Source organism: Anabrus simplex, chromosome 1 (genome assembly GCF_040414725.1).
Source record: "Anabrus simplex isolate iqAnaSimp1 chromosome 1, ASM4041472v1, whole genome shotgun sequence".
NCBI lineage: Eukaryota > Metazoa > Arthropoda > Insecta > Orthoptera > Tettigoniidae > Anabrus > Anabrus simplex.
In genome coordinates, this window is record NC_090265.1 from 1,097,418,420 (window position 1) to 1,097,439,713 (window position 21,294).

The 21,294-nt window shown below is 42.0% G+C and overlaps 1 protein-coding gene across 1 annotated transcript; it reads right to left on the minus strand.

Moving 5' to 3' along the window:
- Positions 1-9,185: 9,185 nt before the first annotated feature.
- LOC136876502 (cathepsin L1) lies at positions 9,186-20,261 on the minus strand. The gene is made up of 7 exons (XM_067150518.2): positions 20,216-20,261; positions 18,804-18,902; positions 17,207-17,359; positions 16,908-17,099; positions 14,273-14,464; positions 11,588-11,753; positions 9,186-9,494 (listed from the first exon to the last, which is right to left on the minus strand). Exons 2-7 carry the CDS (start codon positions 18,894-18,896, stop codon positions 9,286-9,288), a joined length of 1,005 nt encoding a protein of 334 aa, XP_067006619.1. The 5' UTR covers positions 18,897-18,902; positions 20,216-20,261; the 3' UTR covers positions 9,186-9,285.
- Between the last annotated feature and the right edge of the window lie 1,033 nt (positions 20,262-21,294).

Here is a 21,294-nt window from a genome sequence, read left to right on the forward strand (position 1 = left end):
CGGGCATCAAAATACGAAATTAAAGTTAAGATAAAATTTAACAAGGTTATATTTTCTTAGCAAAATCAAGAAATAACAATAAAGGCAGGTACAGAGTAGCAAGGTATCAAATTACAATTACAGTATTTACAGCATTTGGGCTTCGAGCCCCGAACTCACAATTCTTGGGCAATTAGCCCAACTTTACCTCAAAACAAGTTTTAACAGAGGGGCAGAAAACCCCATTCATGCCCAGGAGCACTTGCTCCAAAATTACACAGTAAAGCCTCTTCGAGGCATACAACACTCAATTTTCAAGAAAGAGCCACTCGCTCTCAAACCTTAAGCCTATCAAAGACCACACCAAACTCCACTTTCAAGTTGTCCTCCACGGACACGAAAACAGGGGTAAAATACCCAACCTACTGAGGCCTATTAAGAGAGAAAAGGTTAATTACATGGCCTCTAAAATTCCAATTTGAGAGGAGGCAATCAGCACTCCTAATACATTTGTTTAAAACCTAAACTGGCTCTAGGCCGCTAATGCAAGGGCTAATCCCATACTAAAGAGGTGACTTTTAGAAAGAAACAATTTACATTACGTTAAGGAAGAATCGGTTGTGAAAAATAAGTTCACCTCAAAACAATATGTGTGGGAGTTCAAGAGGGTTAAGCACTCTCTATCCCAAATTTTTAGTTTAAAAAGATAGAATTGAAACTAAGTGTCTTTACATTTTAGAGGAAAGTTACATGGTGAAAGGTTTCGGACCCGCCCCGAGAGTTAAACTGCTGAGCTAGCAAGAAAAGAAGTTCTTAAACGGCCATTACCTTGTTGTTGAACTGTTGCCCGAAGAAGGAGGCGCTTCCCGCCCCCTGCTATGTACTTTACACACTGAAAGATAGTACTGAAGTGGCGCGGAGACCCTAAAATCAGCAGTTTATATACTCTCGCGGAAAGTTCGAGGCGTTTGAGGAATGAGAACACCCTCCCACAAAAACTTTATTGGCTAGGGTTAAGCAATATATCCCCTCTGGGGAAGATACACCTGATTGGTTATAAATTAATTAAAGAAATTCGGGATTGGCTAAATTCAAAACAAGGGGAAAGAAAGGGTTATACAGCCAACTTAAACAATAACAGAAAGAAATTTAACAAGAAACAAACTTTTGAAATAAAAATTTCTCCAAAAAACAGTTCTTTCACTTCGCACTAGGGTGCACTATTGTAGTTCTTCAGTAGTGTCCTCTAGAAGAGAAAGTTCACACTTCTTACTACAGGTAAAACAAAAATACGTCGAAAACGACCCAGTTCAGAAACTTCAAAATTTCCAAGTAGTGACATCTTCTGAGAAACTTGAAAATTAATACATTAGATAAAGTTCAGACTTCCTCCAGTAGGGGAGTTTCAACTGGCGCAAGGTTTGAATTAGCGGCGTGGAGGTGTACCGCCCGGTACACATCCAGTTATATTTTTAATTCCAAAGCGACGACCCATATTTTTCTTGGGTTAAAAAGTTTCCTTAAAGTCCAAATTAATGTTTAACGTCAATCCCCGAGAAAGTGTTGAGGGAAATTCTCGAGATATTAATTACTCACTAATTACTCACAATACAGGCAAAATACATTCAACTGTTGAAAATATTCTTGAATTGGTTACTTTAAGATACCTGCACTGCCATTGTAACCGTGTTATGTGTATTTTATATCGACCGGAAAAATCTTAACCTAAAGGCAGCCTTTAAACGAGATTAGTGGGCGCGAATTTCAGTGTTTCGACTGTTCGTTCACGTTCCCTGCAGCTTTATGCTGGACCATGGCCATAACTACACACAGGCACACACCACACAGCAGGTTCCGTACAGGCACATTCCCAGTTCCCACTGGCGCGGAGCATGTAATATTGCCTCTCGAAGTTCTCTCTACACTGCGCAGTTACAGTCCCGCGTCCCGTGCACCCGCTGCACAGTTTTGCTAGTAGGCGAAGGGCAGTGCATATGGCGCTTCTGATGGGACAGCGAGTCAGTGTCTCCGGCTCGCTTGAGAATGTTTCGGAACAATTGACACTCGGTTTTCTGGAACAGCGGAACATAACTGTGCACCGGCACATTGTGCCGAAACAGGGACATAGTGCCCAACCCTACTGTGATGGGGTTGACGTCAGGAAAGGCATCCGGTCATAAAAACCCGCCACGACATATTCATCTCACCTCACCTCACCTCACCTCACACCCGACCCCATAGCTTATAAGCTTATGACAGGAAATGTTGGAAATGTTCTCCCTCTTGCATCCACATATTTCTGGCATCGCGTTAGGACCCGCCGTGCTGAGATCTTTTTAAATAAAGGAGGTAGGCTGTACAGTGCGAGTCTGCCGCCCTTTTGAATGTAGTTTTAGGCCACACTTCACACACAGGCATTTTATAGACAACCTACAAACATCGCGCAATGTCGCTGTGCACATATTGCAAATGTTATTGACTACACTTTGTAGAGCTCTGACGGCCTCGTGCCACTGACTTGGGAGTAGAAGCCCTTCTGAATGAATTCATTAGCCATTCACAACAGCGAATGAATTCCTTTTACACGTGGAAGAGTGCAGTAGGTGTACGCCAAGCGTACTGAATGACGTGTAATCTTCCAGTGACCACGCTGGCCTTCGTTAGTTCAGTTGGAACTAGCAGTGAATTCATGAGCGGCCGGATAAAGTGCGAGCTGCTTCGAATCTACGAAAGTGCTGTTTCTTTTATTTCGCCTTACTTTGCAAGCATTTCATCTCACGTAAATGTCTTCAGCGGTTCGCTGTTAATGTCGCCATGAAGAGAGTCGTTTGATGATCAGGTCTGGACGGGTACAGTATGGCCGGTGGAACGCACTTGAGGAACGCGAAGGCAAGTTCGCTAACGGAGGATGTACAGTACTTGAAATTATGATTTTGATGAATGCACTTTTTGGCAGATCGTTCAACTGAGACTCACTTGCTGGAGCATGATAGGTGTAAGGGATCTGCAGGCCTCCCTAATTAGATTTCTAATGTTCCTAGGAACTCCGGCTGTTGTGCGTAGACTACATGTTTTGAACGACCCCGCAGAAAGAAGTCCAATAGTATTAAATCTCGTGATGTGGCGGGTCAGGGGGCAATTCCTCCCCTTCCTATCCATAGACAGCGGTGTTTAGCATTCAGGTGGTTGCGGACGATTGTAGAATTGTGCATTGGATCTCCATCATGCTGAAAGCACATGGTAACAAAGCCTCTCAGAGTGCATGCACTCTGCACGGTGCAAATGACGATTTCCCTTGGTTGACCAGAGTGCAGACCCCCACTCCTCGATTTGGAGCAATAGCGCTGTCTCTCTCTTTCCCCACGCCTGTCTCGCTCGCTCCGCCTGTCTCCCTTTCCCTCGCTTGCTCCGTAGTGCTCCAAATCCGAGCCGAGCTGAGCAGAGTAGCCCAGAGGCGAAGCGTTGGTCCGAGCCGAACCGAGTGGGACCGATGCACTGTGCACAGGATCTCTGCGCCGCAGTTTGCACGCGTGAGATTTTGGGCATTTGAGAGGCCCTGTTCTAGAGGCACATCCTCAAATAACATTGATAATTAAAGGTGTAGGAAATGTAAGTAGCAGACTCCTGCCAAATGACCCTCAAAGAATTTTGGACCAGTCAGGTGGTTACTCAAAATACCACACCAAACATTTACTTCCCATCGTACCTGAAATGCTGTGACTCTTATGCAGTGGGGATTTTCAACGCTCAAATAATGCATCTTGTAGGGATTCATGATACCATTGTTGTGAAACCGTGATTTATCTGAAAACAAGATTAAATCGAAACGAACGCCCTACCTTTTGCCTCTTGCCTCAGCATCCATTGTCAAAAGTGGGCCCGAGTTTCGAAATCTCCCCCTAGAGCTCCTCGTGTAGTTGTAGGTGGTAGGGGTGAAAGCAACTGTCATGCAAGACGACTGGTTGATATTAGCCTGTTGTCCCACTGTCCGTGTACTCGTGTGCGGGTTATCCGTGCTAGCGTGAACACAACCTCTGCACTTGCTCTAGAAGTCACAGTTGCCTCTCGAACAGGAGGCTGTTGGGTTGTCCGGACTGGCTGATATTAACCTCTTGTCCTACTGCCCGTGTACTCGTGTGCAGGTTATCCGTGCTAGCGTTAACACAACCTCTGCACTTGCTCCAGAAGTCACAGGTGCCCCTCTAACAGGAGACACTTGGGTTGTACGGACTGGCTGATATTAACCTCTTGTCCCACTGCCCGTGTACTCGTGTGCGGGTTATCCGCGCTAGCGTTAACACAACCTCTGCACTTGCTCCAGAAGTCACAGGTGCCTCTCTAACAGGAGGTTGTTGGGTTGTACGGACTGGCTGATATTAACCTCTTGTCCTACTGCCCGTGTACTCGTGTGCAGGTTATCCGTGCTAGCGTTAACACAACCTCTGCACTTGCTCCAGAAGTCACAGGTGCCTCTCTAACAGGAGGCTGATGGGTTGTACGGACTGGCTGATATTAACCTCTTGACCTACTGCCCGTGTACTCGTGTGCAGGTTATCCGTGCTAGCGTTAACACAACCTCTGCACTTGCTCCAGAAGTCACAGATTCCTCTCTAACAGGAGGCTGATGGGTTGTACGGACTGGCTGATATTAACCTCTTGTCCTACTGCCCGTGTACTCGTGTGCAGGTTATCCGCGCTAGCGTTAACACAACCTCTGCACTTGCTCCAGAAGTCACATTTGCCCCTCTAACAGGAGGCACTTGGGTTGTACGGACTGGCTGATATTAACCTCTTGTCCCACTGCCCGTGTACTCGTGTGCGGGTTATTCGCGCTAGCGTTAACACAACCTCTGCACTTGCTCCAGAAGTCACAGGTGCCTCTCTAACAGGAGGCTGATGGGTTGTACGGACTGGCTGATATTAACCTCTTGTCCTACTGCCTGTGTACTCGTGTGCAGGTTATCCGTGCTAGCGTTAACACAACCTCTGCACTTGCTCCAGAAGTCACAGATTCCTCTCTAACAGGAGGCTGATGGGTTGTACGGACTGGCTGATATTAACCTCTTGTCCTACTGCCCGTGTACTCGTGTGCAGGTTATCCGCGCTAGCGTTAACACAACCTCTGCACTTGCTCCAGAAGTCACAGGTGCCCCTCTAACAGGAGGTTGTTGGGTTGTACGGACTGGCTGATATTAACCTCTTGTCCCACTGCCCGTGTACTCGTGTGCGGGTTATCCGCGCTAGCGTTAACACAACCTCTGCACTTGCTCCAGAAGTCACAGGTGCCTCTCTAACAGGAGGTTGTTGGGTTGTACGGACTGGCTGATATTAACCTCTTGTCCTACTGCCCGTGTACTCGTGTGCAGGTTATCCGTGCTAGCGTTAACACAACCTCTGCACTTGCTCCAGAAGTCACAGGTGCCTCTCTAACAGGAGGCTGAAGGGTTGTACGGACTGGCTGATATTAACCTCTTGTCCTACTGCCCGTGTACTCGTATGCAAGTTATCCGTGCTAGCGTTAACACAACCTCTGCACTTGCTCCAGAAGTCACAGATTCCTCTCTGACAGGAGGCTGATGGGTTGTACGGACTGGCTGATATTAACCTCTTGTCCTGCTGCCCGTGTACTCGTGTGCAGGTTATCCGCGCTAGCGTTAACACAACCTCTGCACTTGCTCCAGAAGTCACAGGTGCCTCTCTAACAGGAGGCTGATGGGTTGTACGGACTGGCTGATATTAACCTCTTGTCCCACTGCCCGTGTACTCGTGTGCGGGTTATCCGCGCTAGCGTTAACACAACCTCTGCACTTGCTCCAGAAGTCACAGGTGCCTCTCTAACAGGAGGTTGTTGGGTTGTACGGACTGGCTGATATTAACCTCTTGTCCTACTGCCCGTGCAGGTTATCCGTGCTAGCGTTAACACAACCTCTGCACTTGCTCCAGAAGTCACAGATTCCTCTCTAACAGGAGGCTGATGGGTTGTACGGACTGGCTGATATTAACCGCTTGTCCTACTGCCCGTGTACTCGTGTGCAGGTTATCCGCGCTAGCGTTAACACAACCTCTGCACTTGCTCCAGAAGTCACAGGTGCCTCTCTAGAACAGGAGGTTGTTGGGTTGTACGGACTGGCTGATATTAACCTCTTGTCCTACTGCCCGTGTACTCGTGTGCAGGTTATCCGTGCTGGCGTTAACACAACCTCTGCACTTGGTCCAGAAGTCACAGGTGCCTCTCTAACAGGAGACACTTGGGTTGTACGCAAACGGCGGTCTACATTACTAAGGGCCGGTTTCATCAACGTGGGTTAAACCTTAACCCCGAGTTACACAGTTTTAACTCTGAGTTTGACTGTTCATTCCGTTTCTTCAAGGAGGGTTATTTTTAACTCTAGGTTAAGACCGGAGTTAAGTTAACCCCTTCTTTCACCTGGGTTAAACTGTTTATTCGAGGTTAAAAGCAATATGGCCACAGTAAATCATGCATTTGATGCAAAGTTGCTTTATTTAGATTTGTTAAACGGTGTTCCTAACAGAAATAGGCCTATAATAAGAAGGAAAGACTTTGAAAATCTATCTGAGGAATAATTTCTGAAGAGGTAGACTTCAAAAACCGTCGTCAGAAAATTCGTCGATGAAGTTCGCGAGAGGTTAGAATACACAGCTGATCGAAACAAACTTGGGCTTGCGAACTAAAAGAAAGTACATTGACCGTAATAGTAGCAATAGCGGTATTACACAATATTACTGTGGAGACCCGAGATTAACTTCCTCCACAGGACTTGACTCTGCGTCAGTATCTCACAGGAAGGAAAAGGAACAGGAATGTTGGAATTGAGAATGACATCATTCTTCACATTGATAACGACAGCACTGCAGTGGCATATAGGAATGCAACTGCACACCACCACTTCAATAGTACAACACTTATGAACATTATACTGTGTATTACGTAGTGGTTATACGGAAATGCACTTTTAAATTAAACTGTATATTTACTTCCGTGTGTATTATTGCTGTGAAGGTGTGCCAACTTTCAAAACAACTCTTGGCACAGAGAAGCTAAAATTTTTATAGAACTGTTTTAGTTATTTCGTAGATCGCACTGTAACGTGGGCAATATTATTAAATTCCCCTGTTATTCTTTTCCATGTATCCTGCTTTTCTTTTAATTGTATACCGTCAATCTTCTTGCATTCTATAATACTTCGGTACTCGGTGGCTAATTCAATAAGTAATGATTTTTCTAAAGCAGAAAAATTCGTGCCACTATTTTTCTTCTGCACTTCTTCCATTTTTCGTTCAAGATCACGAAAGAATAATATCTACCATGGACCTGAGGAAGAAAACGAAATACAGCGCAAGAAATAAACAAAAGAACCACGCAAGAAGTGTGTTCATGATCTGTGATTTTTAGTCACTGCTTCCTTGATTATTAGGACAGCTGTTTCCTGCGAGGGTTAACGCGGTGTTAGTTAACCCTCTGCCGAAATAGCTTGGTGAAACGCGTGACTTGTAAGAATGAGTTAAAATATTAACCCTAAGTTAACAAACCCAGAGTTAGAGAATATTTAACCCACGTTGATGAAACCGGGCCTAAAAGTAACAGCGGCCGGTTGATGTCTGTGTGGAAATCTCTTTTGGTAAATTCGTTGTACTTCTAGAGCGTTCGCTCTTGATTCTCCGTAAATTAATAGCATATCCACGTACTCATCCGTTGAATAGATAGCTGAGGAACCAGCAACACCTCTGAGTTTCAGGTGTTAACACTTCTTATTTGATCACGCCAGGGGTGATATAGCGTCCAGTAGATAGACCAATGGAGAGATATCCTTATCAGAATACGTGACGCAATGCGCGAGAAGGGATTCAAAGTAGGTAATGAAAATTATACAGCAGAGCTGAACACAAGTGTCCGGGGTGTAAAAATTGCATTTCTAGGTTTTGATTTCTTGTGTTACCTGTCGGTCTTCGTAACAAGCTACGTTGCGCATCAGTTCGAGTCTTCGCCACTCTATGTCATGAAAACTTTGTATAACCGGTAAGAAAGGGAAAGCTTAATTGCGATTCCCTCAAAATACGGTTTTCTTAATAACAACAGCTTTCTTAATCCGTTTACCATCAGGGTTCGTTTTTCCCTCGGACTCTGCAAGGGATCCACCTTTATCACCTCAAGGGCAGTGTCCTGGAGCGTGAGATTTTGGGTCGGGGAATACAACTGGAAATGAGGACCAAGACCTCGCCCAGCCGGCCTCACCTTCTATGCCGAACAGGGGCCTTGTGGTGGCATGAAAAGACTCAAAGGCATAGGCAAGGGAAAGGGAAGGAAGCAGTCGTGGCCTTAAGTTGGATACCATCCCGGCATTTTCCTGGAAGAGAAATGGGAAACCATGGAAATTCACTTCAAGGATAGCTGATATAGGAATAGAACGCCCCTGCTACTCAGTTGACTTCCCGAGGCTGAGTGGACCCCGTTCCAGCCCTCGTATCACTTCGCAAATTTCCTGGCAGAGCGGGGAATCGATCCCGGGCCTCCAGGGGGGGCAGCCAACTACACTAACCACTACACCACAGAGGTGGACAATAGCAACAGTCAATTATTAATATCTTCTGAAGTATTGCATCTAGAAGTACGAATCCTTTTTTTAAAATGCTCAGTAACTTATGCCAGTTTTTGAAGCACAAAATCTCAAAAAATGAAAAATCGGACTTTAGGTCCTTTTCCGTGCAACGGGTCACATATGAAGGTGATTTTTCCATTGAATTGGATGTCTCCTTCAGGGCCTCTAGCAGTTAATCTTGTCCTCTACCACAATCCTCTCTATGGTACCAGTTCTGCGACGTGTTCGAACTATCTGACCGGTTCCCTGGAGTTTTAACAGATGCGGAATTCTCCCAGTTTTGACACATTGGTTTGATACCCTGTCCAACAGATAAGAAGAATGCGCAGTACACCCAAATTTAAAATATCTTAGTCCTTTCCTTGTGTGCCAGTTTCATCTTGCGTTGGATATCGTGGTGCCCAAACAGGAAAGAGTCTCGATAATCCTCGTGTTGAGGGAGGGGGGGGGGGGTGAGGGGAATTCAGAAGATTATTTCATTGCTTACGTGAATTCTGAAAGAATTTCAGGTGCAATCCATTAGAGTACTACTTGGAAGGGAATCAAAACATGCCATATTAGACTTACTATGACAATAGATACACTTCATTACCGTTCACTGCGCTTTATTTTCAGAAAAACGATGGTTTATTTTACATATCGTTCAGTGAAAATGTCAGTCAGATAAAGAGAGGTAAAGGTTTATTAATTATACAAGAGGATAGGAAGCTTGAGTAGCCAGACCGCACTGGTTGTTCATGTTACGGTAGACGTAGAAGTATCCACTCTCTCCCCAGGAAGCTCCCCAAGAGTTCTTGACGATCCAGTAGTCATAGCCATCAGTAGTCCTGCCGTACCCGACAACCAGCACACCGTGGTCTAGTTGGGTGCTACTGCACTGAGGATCGTAGTAGATACCTGGAAAAATTATATAACATATGTTGATCATTATTATTAAAATTAGACAGTCGTATCAGCACACATTTAGTTCAGAACCTATATTCAGACACTAAGGTCCTTCTTCAGTGATTAAAAATGATTTAAAACATGCTAATCCGCAAGGGTTTGTCGTCAGTCTAACGCTAGACCTTAAAAGTTGTTGTGTTGTGATTGTAGCATACAGTCCGACTCGTTGGCTGAACGGTCAGCGTACTGGCCTTCGGTTCAGAGGGTCCCGGGTTCGATTCCCGGCCGGGTCGGGGATTGTAACCTTAATTGGTTAATTCCAATGGCACGGGGGCTGGGTGTATCTGTTGTCTTCATCATCATTTCATCCTCATCACGACGCGCAGGTCACCTACGGGTGTCATATAGAAAGACCTGCACCTGGCGAGCCGAACCCGTCCTGGGATATCCCGGCACTAAAAGCCATACGACATTTATTGTAGCATACAGTACCATTAAAAGGCTGGCTGGACATATCGTTAAAGCTGTCGGGCAGATACTGAACTGACATTCGGTTTCAAGCTGGAATGAGCTATACTGCGACTCAGGGCCACTTTTTTTGAAGAGACTAAAGCGGAAGAAAAGGTATTGTTCAGGGGAGGACGCGGGTGAGAGAGGCTGCGGTTACGGTGTTGTCACATGACAGGTGAGGAGCAAGGGGGCGCGTGTTTCATGCCTACTGTCAGCACGAATTACGGCAATGGTGTCGCCAATGTGGAGCTGCCATACTTACTCCTTAGATGGCGTTTACTATCATAGTCCGTTTAAAACAGCAGTGACAGAATTTTATCAGTGTGATTTGCTATCAAGAGGGGCATATTGCGTGCTGATTATTAATTCTTCGAGCATCTTATACGTTTGTTGGTTTATTCTTGCTCGTTCTCCACATTGAATATTATTGTGTGTACATAGACCTTCGGGCAATGGATCCGGACAAAAACTCACCATACTGTTATCAGTTGAAAAAGAAACGCAAGACTTTTACGTCCGGTGAGAGAGAACTGATCCTGTCTGTTCATAGGCATTTGCGAGTGAAAAGTGTTATCGGCGGGATTACTACTGACAGACCTCTCCATCCTCCGAAGTTCAAATACTTGGTGTTACTGGGGCATCACTCCATGCCTGGTCCGTCTTCTACTGGAATCAGGCCATATATTTAGATAATAATAGTGTGTGATTATAATAAAATAATGTAGGTATTATTATTATTATTATTATTATTATTATTATTATTATTATTATTATTATTATTATTATTATATTTTACTTAAAGACCTAACAAAACATGAACATTATCACAAATTAGTCCTCTTTAAAAGCTAACATGTTACGGGACCGGAATTGAGACCGGAAAAAATTTTAATTTTAGGAAGTTATTTCCCTCTGTCGTCCGGCTCCATGGCTAAATGGTTAGCATGCTGGCCTTTGATCACAGGGGCCCCGGGTTAGATTCCCGGCAGGGACGGGAATTTTAACCGCAATTGGTTAATTTCGCTGGCACGGGGGCTGGGTGTATGTGGTGATTTCATTCCATCACGACGTGCAGGTTGCCTACGGGAGTCAAATCAAAAGATCTGTCTCTGGCGAGCCGAACTTCTCCTCGGACACTCCTGGCACTAAAAGTCATACGTAGGTTCGAACCCCACTGTCGGCAGCCATGAAGATGGTTTTCCGTGGTTTCCCATTTTCACGCCAGGCAAATGCTGGGGCTGTACCTTAATTAAGGCCACGGCCGATTCCTTCTCACTCCTAGCCCTTCCCTGTCCCATCGTCGCCATAAGGCCTACCTGTGTCGTTGCGACGTAAAGCAACGAGCAAAAAAAAAAAAAAAAAAAAAAAAAATGTTCCGCCATTTCATTTCATTACCCTCTGTCATTTAAAATATTCCTAATCTTTTACTGTACTGTAAATATAAATGCAGTAGGAAATTACTCTAATCTGTTTTTTGTGATATGAGGAAAAGAAATAAATGGTTTTGTTTTTGGTCTCCTCTCAGGAATTATTGTAGTTGTGCTGTCGGAGACTAGAACGAGTTTAACACTAAATTAGAAAGTTTAGCATTTTACCTCCGCTGTAGAACTGGAAGGACTGGCGACTGGCGTCCATTGCAACTGCCACTGGTCCAACATTGCCGACTGCCTCAGCCAACTGAGCCTCGTTACCGACTCCGATGTTCACGTAATTGGAGATGGTGGCTGCTGAGTTGTAAACGTTGTAGCGACAGTAGCCGAGCTGAAACAAGAAATAATGTGAGCATCACAAACGCGAAGTGTCAACAATCGTAATGAAATGAAGAGCCATACATTGTTGGTAGATAACATAATAAGAAAATGTATGAGTGCCAGCACTGAGTCACTCAGAGAGGCAAGCGGGCTTGTAGTTTTACGTGACTGTTTGTATTAGGATCAGACTCACGGTGACCCAATTTTAACGTTTAATCCAAACACCTTCAAATACCACCGGTCTGACCCAGGTTCGAACCTGCAAACGAAGTGCGCTCTAACATCTAAGCTACTGAACTCGTCGATGCTAATGTTTGTATGTCATTTACGGCTATAATTCTGAAATCATTTATCTGATGAAATATCAACGACAAATAAGGAAGCAAATACAAATTTGCATCATGATTGATGAATTTGATCTTTGTCATCGTGGCAATTTGATAACAGTGCCCATGTGTATTAAACAATCTTGCTATCAAATCTTATGATACCGAACTCGATAGCTGCAGTCGCTTGAGTGCGGCCAGTGTCCAGTATTCGAGAGACAGTGGGTTCGAACCCCACTGTCGGCAGCCCTGAAGATGGTTTTCCGTTGTTTCCCATTTTCACACCGGGCAAATGCTGGGGCTGTACCTTAATTAAGGCCACGGCCGTTTCCTTCCCACTCCTAGCAACTTCCTGTCCCATCGTCGCCGTAAGACCTATCTGTGTCGGTACGACGTAAAGCAAATTACAAAAAAAAAAAAAGAAAAAAAAAGAAAAGAAAAAAAATTATGTGTTATTTAATATAATTTGGAAATATTGCATAAAATCTCTATTGTGTATTAATTCCATTAAATCGTGTATCTACTCATAGAAAGTATCCTGACAAACACAGTACAGTGAATGGAGGAAGTCGCTATCCCACTGTAACGCTGGCTTTGAATTGATTGTTGCTATGTATTGATTTCTGTTGTTACGTATTTTATGATCTGATGAGGCGTGGTTTAAGTTAAATGGAAGGATAAACAGACCTGATTGTGTATAGAGGTCGACCAGAATCACCATACAGCAATGAAGGGGAATTAAAGGACTTGGCGAGTTGGCCGTGCGGTTAGGGGCGCGCGGCTGTGAGCTCGCATCTGGGAGATAGTGGGTTCGGACCCCACTGTCGGCAGCCCTGAAGATGGTTTTCCGTGGTTTCCCATTTTCACACCAGACAAATGCTGGGGCTGTACCTTCATTAAGGCCACGGTCGCTTCCTTCCCATTGCTAGGCCTTTCCTGTCCCATCGTCGCCATAAGACCTATCTGTGTCGGTGCGACGTAAAACAAATAGCAGTAGGGAATTAAAGGCTACGTTATCGAGTGAGATGGCCGTGCGGTTAGGGTTGCGTAGCTGTGAATTTGGATTCGGGAGACAGTGGGTTCAAATCACATTGTCGCAGCGCTGAAGGTGGTTTTCCGTGGTTTCCAATTTTCACACCAGGAAAATGCTGCGGCTGTACCTTAATTAAGTCCACGACCACTTCCTTCCCGCTCCTAGCCCTTTCCCATCCTATCGTCGCCATGAGACCTGCCTGTGTCGGTGGGACGTAAAACAACTTGTAAGAATAAAAGACTCTCAAGTTTGTCTCCTTATTGTCTGGTCCACTCTACCTACCATTTATATCATATCAGCAAGGTCATTATTTGTAATCGCGTGATAAGACATAATTATCTGGAAAGTCCTGATGACCGGATAATAAACTACTTGTGGGTAGTTGACGGATTTTTATAATTTTCTTGGTCATTAATAGTCTATTTTTCTAATCAGAAATTAAGTTCCCCTTGGGAAGAATAAAGTCATGTTACTCAATCGTAAAAATCCCATTCGCCCCAGCGCAGGACTAGGCTTGTCGTTTGGAACACCGCACCTCTCCGAGGCAGAGGCCGGCAAGTGTACACCGTTGTGACACACTGCAAGTGACAATGTACTCGGGGATATCTGTCTCTCCATTTGTTATATATGCCCTGCTAGGCTTTCAGGATCAAAGATTACGTTTGCATCAGGAAATTGTAATCTATTTCTTTGGATTGAGAACATTAAATAAATTAAGGTTCGAATTCGTAAAATGATACCAGTGTTTTGCCCCAGTGTGGCATTAGGCTCGTCAGTTTCTGATAAGACTGAGCAATATTCGTATAACTGGCAAAGATAATGAAACACAAAATTACTTTCAGTTAATGATTTAAGGTGTAGAACTACCGAACCAGAAAAGGCAATACGGCTTAGGATTATATATTACTCACATTCGTAGATATCTAACCTGAATCTCGAACATTACTTCTGCTTGGGTGGTTTCGAAACAAAAGTCTAAATACTTCTAGTATATTCTCAATTGAAAAGTTCACTTTGTACGAGGAAATAAGTGACTCTAGTACTGGAAATTAGCTTCTAAGAAGACACATTAAAGAATATTACCACTGAGACCTTGAATGTACGTTAGGAATGTGTTTCCTTTAAGCGTAAAGACCGAGTATTACGTCTCCTTTATAAGTCTGTACATACCCTTGCTTCATATGGGTAAGACCTCTCAGTATCGATACCGTGGTTATCGATCACATACTGGAAGGCGTACTGCATAACTCCACCGTTGCAAGCGTTATTTCCATATCCAGTGGAACAATCGATCAGGTTCTGTTCACTGAGAGACACAGACTGGCCTGTAGCCCTGTAGTGTTGACCTTCGATGGCGCCAGTCTGAAATAAATATCAAAGCAAGTGAATAACAAGAAACTTGGCGATTTAAAGACTAAATTTCTGGAAATAACAGCTTATGTGGAGAAATTCCTTTAACGGCATTTTCATACAAACAAGAATGGCTTAAACCCTTTTGGAACTTTCTCTTGAGATCAATAGTGCTGTTATTGCAAAATGTTCTATATATACCATCGGCACCATGGTCACATGAATAATATTTATGATCATCTGGGGTGGAACATGTTAATCATTCATTAGCAGGCTCAATTCAATTACTACTACATTTGACCGCAATTCATCCTCACGATACTTTAGCCAATATTATATGTGAATATTTAAGAATATTATTTCGATTTTACATTAAATAAATCATCAACATTTGAAATCAGTTAAATATGAATATTTAATGGGTTTATTGACGCATGAAACAAAGAGACATGTCACCACCTAAAGATGGAGTTAATATATAAGGATAAACGAGAGAGATTCCTAGCAAAGGTGGTACAAAACACTATCTACACACTGAAGATATTCACGGTAAATTTTATTTTCTCTAGTTCCAAACTCTCTAGTGTCATCATTACCTCTGTAAATGTCATTTGCTGTCGTATATTTATTATTATTACACTCGAGTTTAGGCGTTAGTTACAAATGAACCGACTGGCTTATTTCAAAAATAAGTTACCTATACTAATATTTTCCTTGCTCAATTCTACATTAGACAGTATAAGACAAATTGTTTTTGAAGTTCATTAATTATTTTCTGTTTGTGTTAGTAGTAAATATTTCCGGGTTTTTGGCTTCTTTTCTAGGAACCGCTCACTTAAAAATATATACATTGAAAACTACTTGTGTGAGGGTATTGACATTTTTATATGTTAAAGCCACATGTATTCGTAGTGTAATAATCAAATTAAAATATTTTCCAACCACCCCAAAAAGAGTTCTTATCATTTATCTAAAGCAACCTTTTCTTAGTCCAGGATAAACGTACAACAGGAAACTTGGACTTGTTTTGAAGCACTCAGTCGTGTTTATCAGATACTACAACCACTGCAACCGTACAGTGTGGTACTGACTTTATGAAGAGTAATATTGATGGGAATTTGTGTGTGCGCTGGACCGTGCGATTAACAGCGGACAGGGTGGTGAAATCGGTGCACTACGAATACATGTGGCTATAACATATAAAAGCCTCATTACAATCCGTTTTCCACGTATATTTTTTTTAAGTGAGCTGTTCCTGGAGAAGAAGCCGAAATCCCGGACAATATCCACTACAACCACAAATAAAATATAATTAATGAACTTCAAAAACAATTTGTCTTATACACACTAATGCAGAATTAAATAAGGAAAATATTGGTATAACTCACTTTGCAAATGGCCTATCAGTTCATTAGTAATTAAAACCTTAACTCGAGTGTCCATAATAAAAAAAATCCACCAGTAGGATGAACTGTTTCAAGACGTCAAGACTACGCTAGTAAAGAATAAGAAACACTGAGTTCCATTCTCTGGACGCAAATAGTGGCTCTATTTTTAAACTTACATTAACAATATATCATATAACTTCATATGCCTTCAAAAGACCTTCATTGGGGTAATCACATAACTATAATTGTTAATAAAGGGTACAGATCTCTGCACATGGTTATGAGGGTATTTAGGGGGTGTAGTAAGGATGTAAAGGAGAGGGCATATAAGTCTCTGGTAAGACCTCAACTAGAGTATGGTTCCAGTGTATGGGACCCTCACCAGGATTACCTGATTCAAGAATTGGAAAAAAATCCAAAGAAAAGCAGCTCGATTTGTTCTGGGTGATTTCCGACAAAAGAGTAGCGTTACAAAAATGTTGCAAAGTTTGGGCTGGGAAGACTTAGGAGAAAGGAGACGAGCTGATCGATTAGTGGTATGTTCGGAGCTGTCAGTGGAGAGATGGCGTGGGAGGACATCAGTAGACGAGTAAGTTTGAGTGGCGTTTATAAAAGTAGGAAAGATCACAATATGAAGGTAAAGTTGGAATTCAAGAGGACAAACTGGGGCAAATATTCATTTATAGGAAGGGGAGTTAGGGATTGGAATAACTTACCAAGGGAAATGTTCGATAATTTTCCAATTTCTTTGCGATAATTTAAGAAAAAGCTAGCAAAACAACAGATAGGAATCTGCCACCTGGGCGACTGCCCTAAATGCAGATCAGTAGTGATTGATTGATTGAATGATTGATTGATTGATTGATTGATTCATTGATTGATTGATTGATTGATTGATTGATTGATTGATTGATTGATTGATTGATTGATTGATTGATTGATTGATTGATTGATTGATTGATTGATTGATTGATTGATTGATTGATTGATTGATTGATCCGTAATACTTGTTAGAAAGCACTGACGAAGTAACATAGACCAGAAGTAAGGGATATAGAGGTACTTACAGCGCTGAATGACCAGCATGATCCACACTGTCCCTGGTTCTTCACCTCAGACACGGCTCCAGTTTGACGCCAGTCAATTGAAGCGGGAGCCTTCACGTTGGGCTGACTAACGTAGGGAGTTCCCAGCTTGCGCATTTGTTGGCCGAGGGTGCTGTTGTATCCGTTGACCATCCTTACGAACTCATTATGGCGCTGCAAGTCGATCATAAAATGCAATTAACACGCCATGTCATGAGAAAATAATGGATAATTTTAGAAGATAAATATGAAGAATTAAGCGACACCGAAGAAGTACTCACCAGATCTCCAAAGTGGTTCATGGCCATAGAGTAGGTGACCTCTCCCTTAGCGTATTTGGCATTGTGCTCGGCGATCTTCTGCTTATTCTCCATATAGATCTTCATACGGAGTTCTTCTTCAGCAGCGCTCGAATATTTCTTGCCATGCTGGAGCTAGAAGAGAAAATATAGTATTTAATAGCAAATAACGAACATACTTACTCCTCGCAGTAGTTTATTTGTATCTTAGATCCTTTAGTAAACCTGTCATTGAGGAAGGATAATTGATATTTTTCTCTTAAGGTATTTGCCATCGAATCATTTTATAAATCAGAAATGGTTCGTTCTTACGGATGTCGAATGTTCCACAAGTCTTTTATTTATAATATTATGAATACACTAGCAAATACTATATCTGACTCTTGGCTATGTACCGTGTCCACGCAATATTATTCGTATTTCCATACATAGAACGTCTTCTGTACTCATTTGCGTCTTCTTTTACGATCTGTCCAGTCCTGTTGGAAGAAACTACACTTGATTGATATAGACTACTGTACTTCAGAACATATACACTTGAAGGGAAGCAATAATTTTGTCCTTTCGGATCGGACGAAGGAAAGTAGGAAGACAGAAGATGAGTTGGTCAGATGAGTTGAAGAAGATATGCGGAAAACAATGATCAACAACGGTAAAACAGAGAAAGGACTGGAATATGTAAGAAAGATGGGCTGAAATTTCCCGGAATGGCTATTCGGGATTATTGTAACTAGTTACCTTTCAGCATTTCAAAGAGACCTTTGACCTACATGGGAAGTTCTAGGCTAATTCTAATTCTTGACAACAAACTATCTGCAATATAAGTATTGGAGGAATTGCCTCTACTAGGTAACTTTGAGTGTCATAAATTCGAAAAAGGAGAAATCCTCAATTTTGAGAACGAGCAGTCTACCATAATTTCGAAGCTAAGTATTTTGAAATATTGTTTGAACGGTATCAGGTATTACCTACATCTTTATTTATCCCTGGAAGTCACCACCATGGTGGTCGTCAATATCACGAGCATATCGCTCATGCTACAAATAGGTGTTGTCTAAGTACTGTACTTGTAATTCGATTACGGATGAATTGTGTTACCATTAAAAGATATACACTAACGTTAACGGCTAGAGTTATTGATTTAGTGTATAAATGATGTGAATCTGAAATGTAAATACCGGGCGAGTTGGCCGTGCGGTTAGAGACGCTCAGCTGTGAGCTTGCATCCGGGAGATAGTGGGTTCGATAGTTTTCCGTGGTTTTCTATTTTCACATCAGGCAAATGCTGGGGCTGTATCTTCTTATTTGCCTATGATCCCAAATATTACTTTCACCTTCAACACTTCAATGGTATTGGTGACGACAACTTACATATCCCAGATTTAAATGATGATGGTTACCATTTCTGCCGATTTCAGACCTTCGTGAAGTTGATGTGATATATTTAATTTTTATGTACACGTTTTGAGATCTCGAATTCTTGAATGTATTTTTGTTTCTGTTGGGAAGAGAATGCCAACACACTTTGGTATGTGTATTTGCACTGTATTTCATCAATGACTTTTGCAGAATGTCTTACCTTGAAGGCGTGCCACTCCTGCCTGACCAGCTCGGAGAATGTTAGCGCCTGGCTGACGGCGACCACTGCGCACAACACCAGAAACAGTTTCATGGTTTCCTGAAACATAAGCCACGTTATTTAATAATTCTGCTCCGTACAATAGAATCTTTGATTTCAAAATGGGGAGTGATGAATGTGTTTCTGCTGTTACCACAGAATAAATACTGAATCGGTTTTCTGAAGATCTAGAGACTATTCCAACGGCAATGACATCATATAAAACAGCTCTAAAGGCGCATCCTTAGACGATTTTGGTAGTTACTAATTCGCCAAATTAGCGGTTGCTACACCAAACAAAACTAAGTGAGCTACAGCATTTATTTAAGTTTATACTTTAAAACTTTCTTCAGCTTCTCCCAGGTATTCCTGAGGTTGCTGGAGAAACCAACGCTCACTTTGCTTTTGGCTGCGGATTTAAAACTGTATGCCCTTCTTGATGCTATGTGATATTTCAGGTGAAAATTCCAACCGTCATCAACCGGGATTGAAACCTCAAGCATTCGAGTGGAAAGCCAGCAGCTAGAACACTCCGCAAATCTCCCCACGTGTCTCCACTTTAGATTTGGGCTGAAAGATCACTGTTCGTAAATATAAATGTGTGCAAAACAACTACGTCTGTCTATTATTTCATAATCCCGGAGGATGTTTGTATCCTCAAATTGTCCCACCATAGGTCATGCATTTATAGGTAAACCACAAAATCCAATGGTGGTACCAAAGTGAAGCGTACAAGGCAAGATGAAGAGGTAGTTCGCCGTTGCTTTCCCCAATGAGCCAAAGAGTGCTATCGCAGAACAAACAACCTTATGAATAAAGTCATTCACAGCATTCAGTTGCACTAGTCGTGTTCCTGAAAACTAGTATCTATTTGAAGATGAGTAATTATAAGTTCATTATGTACTAAAGCGTTATTCCAAGTTAAACCATGACTGTGTAGACTTGCTTTATACTTTTGTTATTTGGAAAATCGCATTACATTATTTAAAAAGAAAGAATGTGTATGTCATGATGAACCCTCTAAAATGAAATTCGTAGTTTATTTGCTCTTGGTACAGATCTTTCATTTTTAAACGTAAAAAGAAATATATTTTGGGGGAATATTCATATAGGCCTAACATATAACCCCGTTAATAATGTTTAAGAAATCCTGCATCACGAGTGTATGTTTTGTACCATGGGCATGGAAGTCAGCCCTTGAACAGAGTATACATTATATGTCTATTCTTGGTGTTCAGTGTTCCCAGACCGTATCCGCGTTAGCTTTATATTATGTTGATACATCACCAAGTTTATGATTAAATATTAAGAAATTTTCACAATGAATACTTATATGACTATTCAATCTTTTGAACCAATTCGTATCAACTTACCTGGGAAGTAGACTACTGCTGAATATTGGCGATCCTTGTAAAATGTTCCCTTATATACCCTGTGAGAGGAGCTGATGAACAATCAGAAGAGGAGAATCATCAAGGTCCAATGATAAGATCCCACTCGACCCTGATTATCATCAATTTGCAAGATATCATCTATTGCTACACTACGATAACAAGTGTTCGGAAGCAGCGGTGGCATGTTGGGTGAGTCGTACGATGTCCGGAGTTCACAACGAATGTTTCTTTCAGCCTGTACATACCGCTGGGCTTGCTCAAGACAATAGATCATCAAAATATAATTGCTGTATAAAGGCGTTATATTAATCTTAGTTTAGTGCATTTATTTAATTAACGAAGAAGAAAGTAACTTGAACTATGTTTTAAAATAAATATAGGAAAAATAATAATTACTGTTGTAATTTTGAATTATTTTTCCTCTTAAATTATAACATTCAGTGTCCACAAATAGAACTACTAAATGCCAGTATCTTCACTTTTCAAAATGTATGCTGTTTTAATATGATCTGCAACGTTTTTGATATGATTTTGAAGTTAAAATTGTTTATTTAAAGTAACTTAAATGATGAGAACAGACGTTAAAGTATTCTGTGCCCAGTCGAATAGTACTTTAAATGCAGGCCTGACAACACGTGGTTAGACCTTACGTGCACACATTTTCATTTCGAAGTGTTTCTCAAACTTTTATTCACCGAAATCTTGCAAAATACAATGACATTTTATTAAAAACAGGTACATTTTCATTCAATTTTTAATGGCTGTTTTGTAGCTGTTACTATATGTGGACGTATTTACTTCGGTTACTGATGTTGTGTGACACAGTAGCACTAGAGACCACCACAATGTTTCCCGCATCCATCGCTTGGATTTAGGTGGTGAACCACACACAAGGTCTAAAGTGAAATGTGGAGTCATTATTTTTCCTGCATTCTTAAAGGGAATTATCAAAGGGTGCACTGAATAAAACACATATCAGGGACATCATATTGAAGTTTGTGTGCACCCATCCAAGTACAGGAGATACCATGTCTAACAGTGTATTTTATTTTACCCAA

Bases quoted from the DNA above. Each gene is read 5' to 3' on its own strand.
- LOC136876502 (XM_067150518.2), bottom strand. From the start codon at position 18,896: ATGAAACTGTTTCTGGTGTTGTGCGCAGTGGTCGCCGTCAGCCAGGCG. The intron at 17,360-18,803 runs GTAAGACATTCT...TTTCTCTTCTAG, and splicing joins AGGAGTGGCACGCCTTCAAG to CTCCAGCATGGCAAGAAATA. The intron at 11,754-14,272 runs GTATGTACAGAC...TTCTTGTTTCAG, and splicing joins CTTACCCATATGAAGCAAGG to CTCGGCTACTGTCGCTACAA.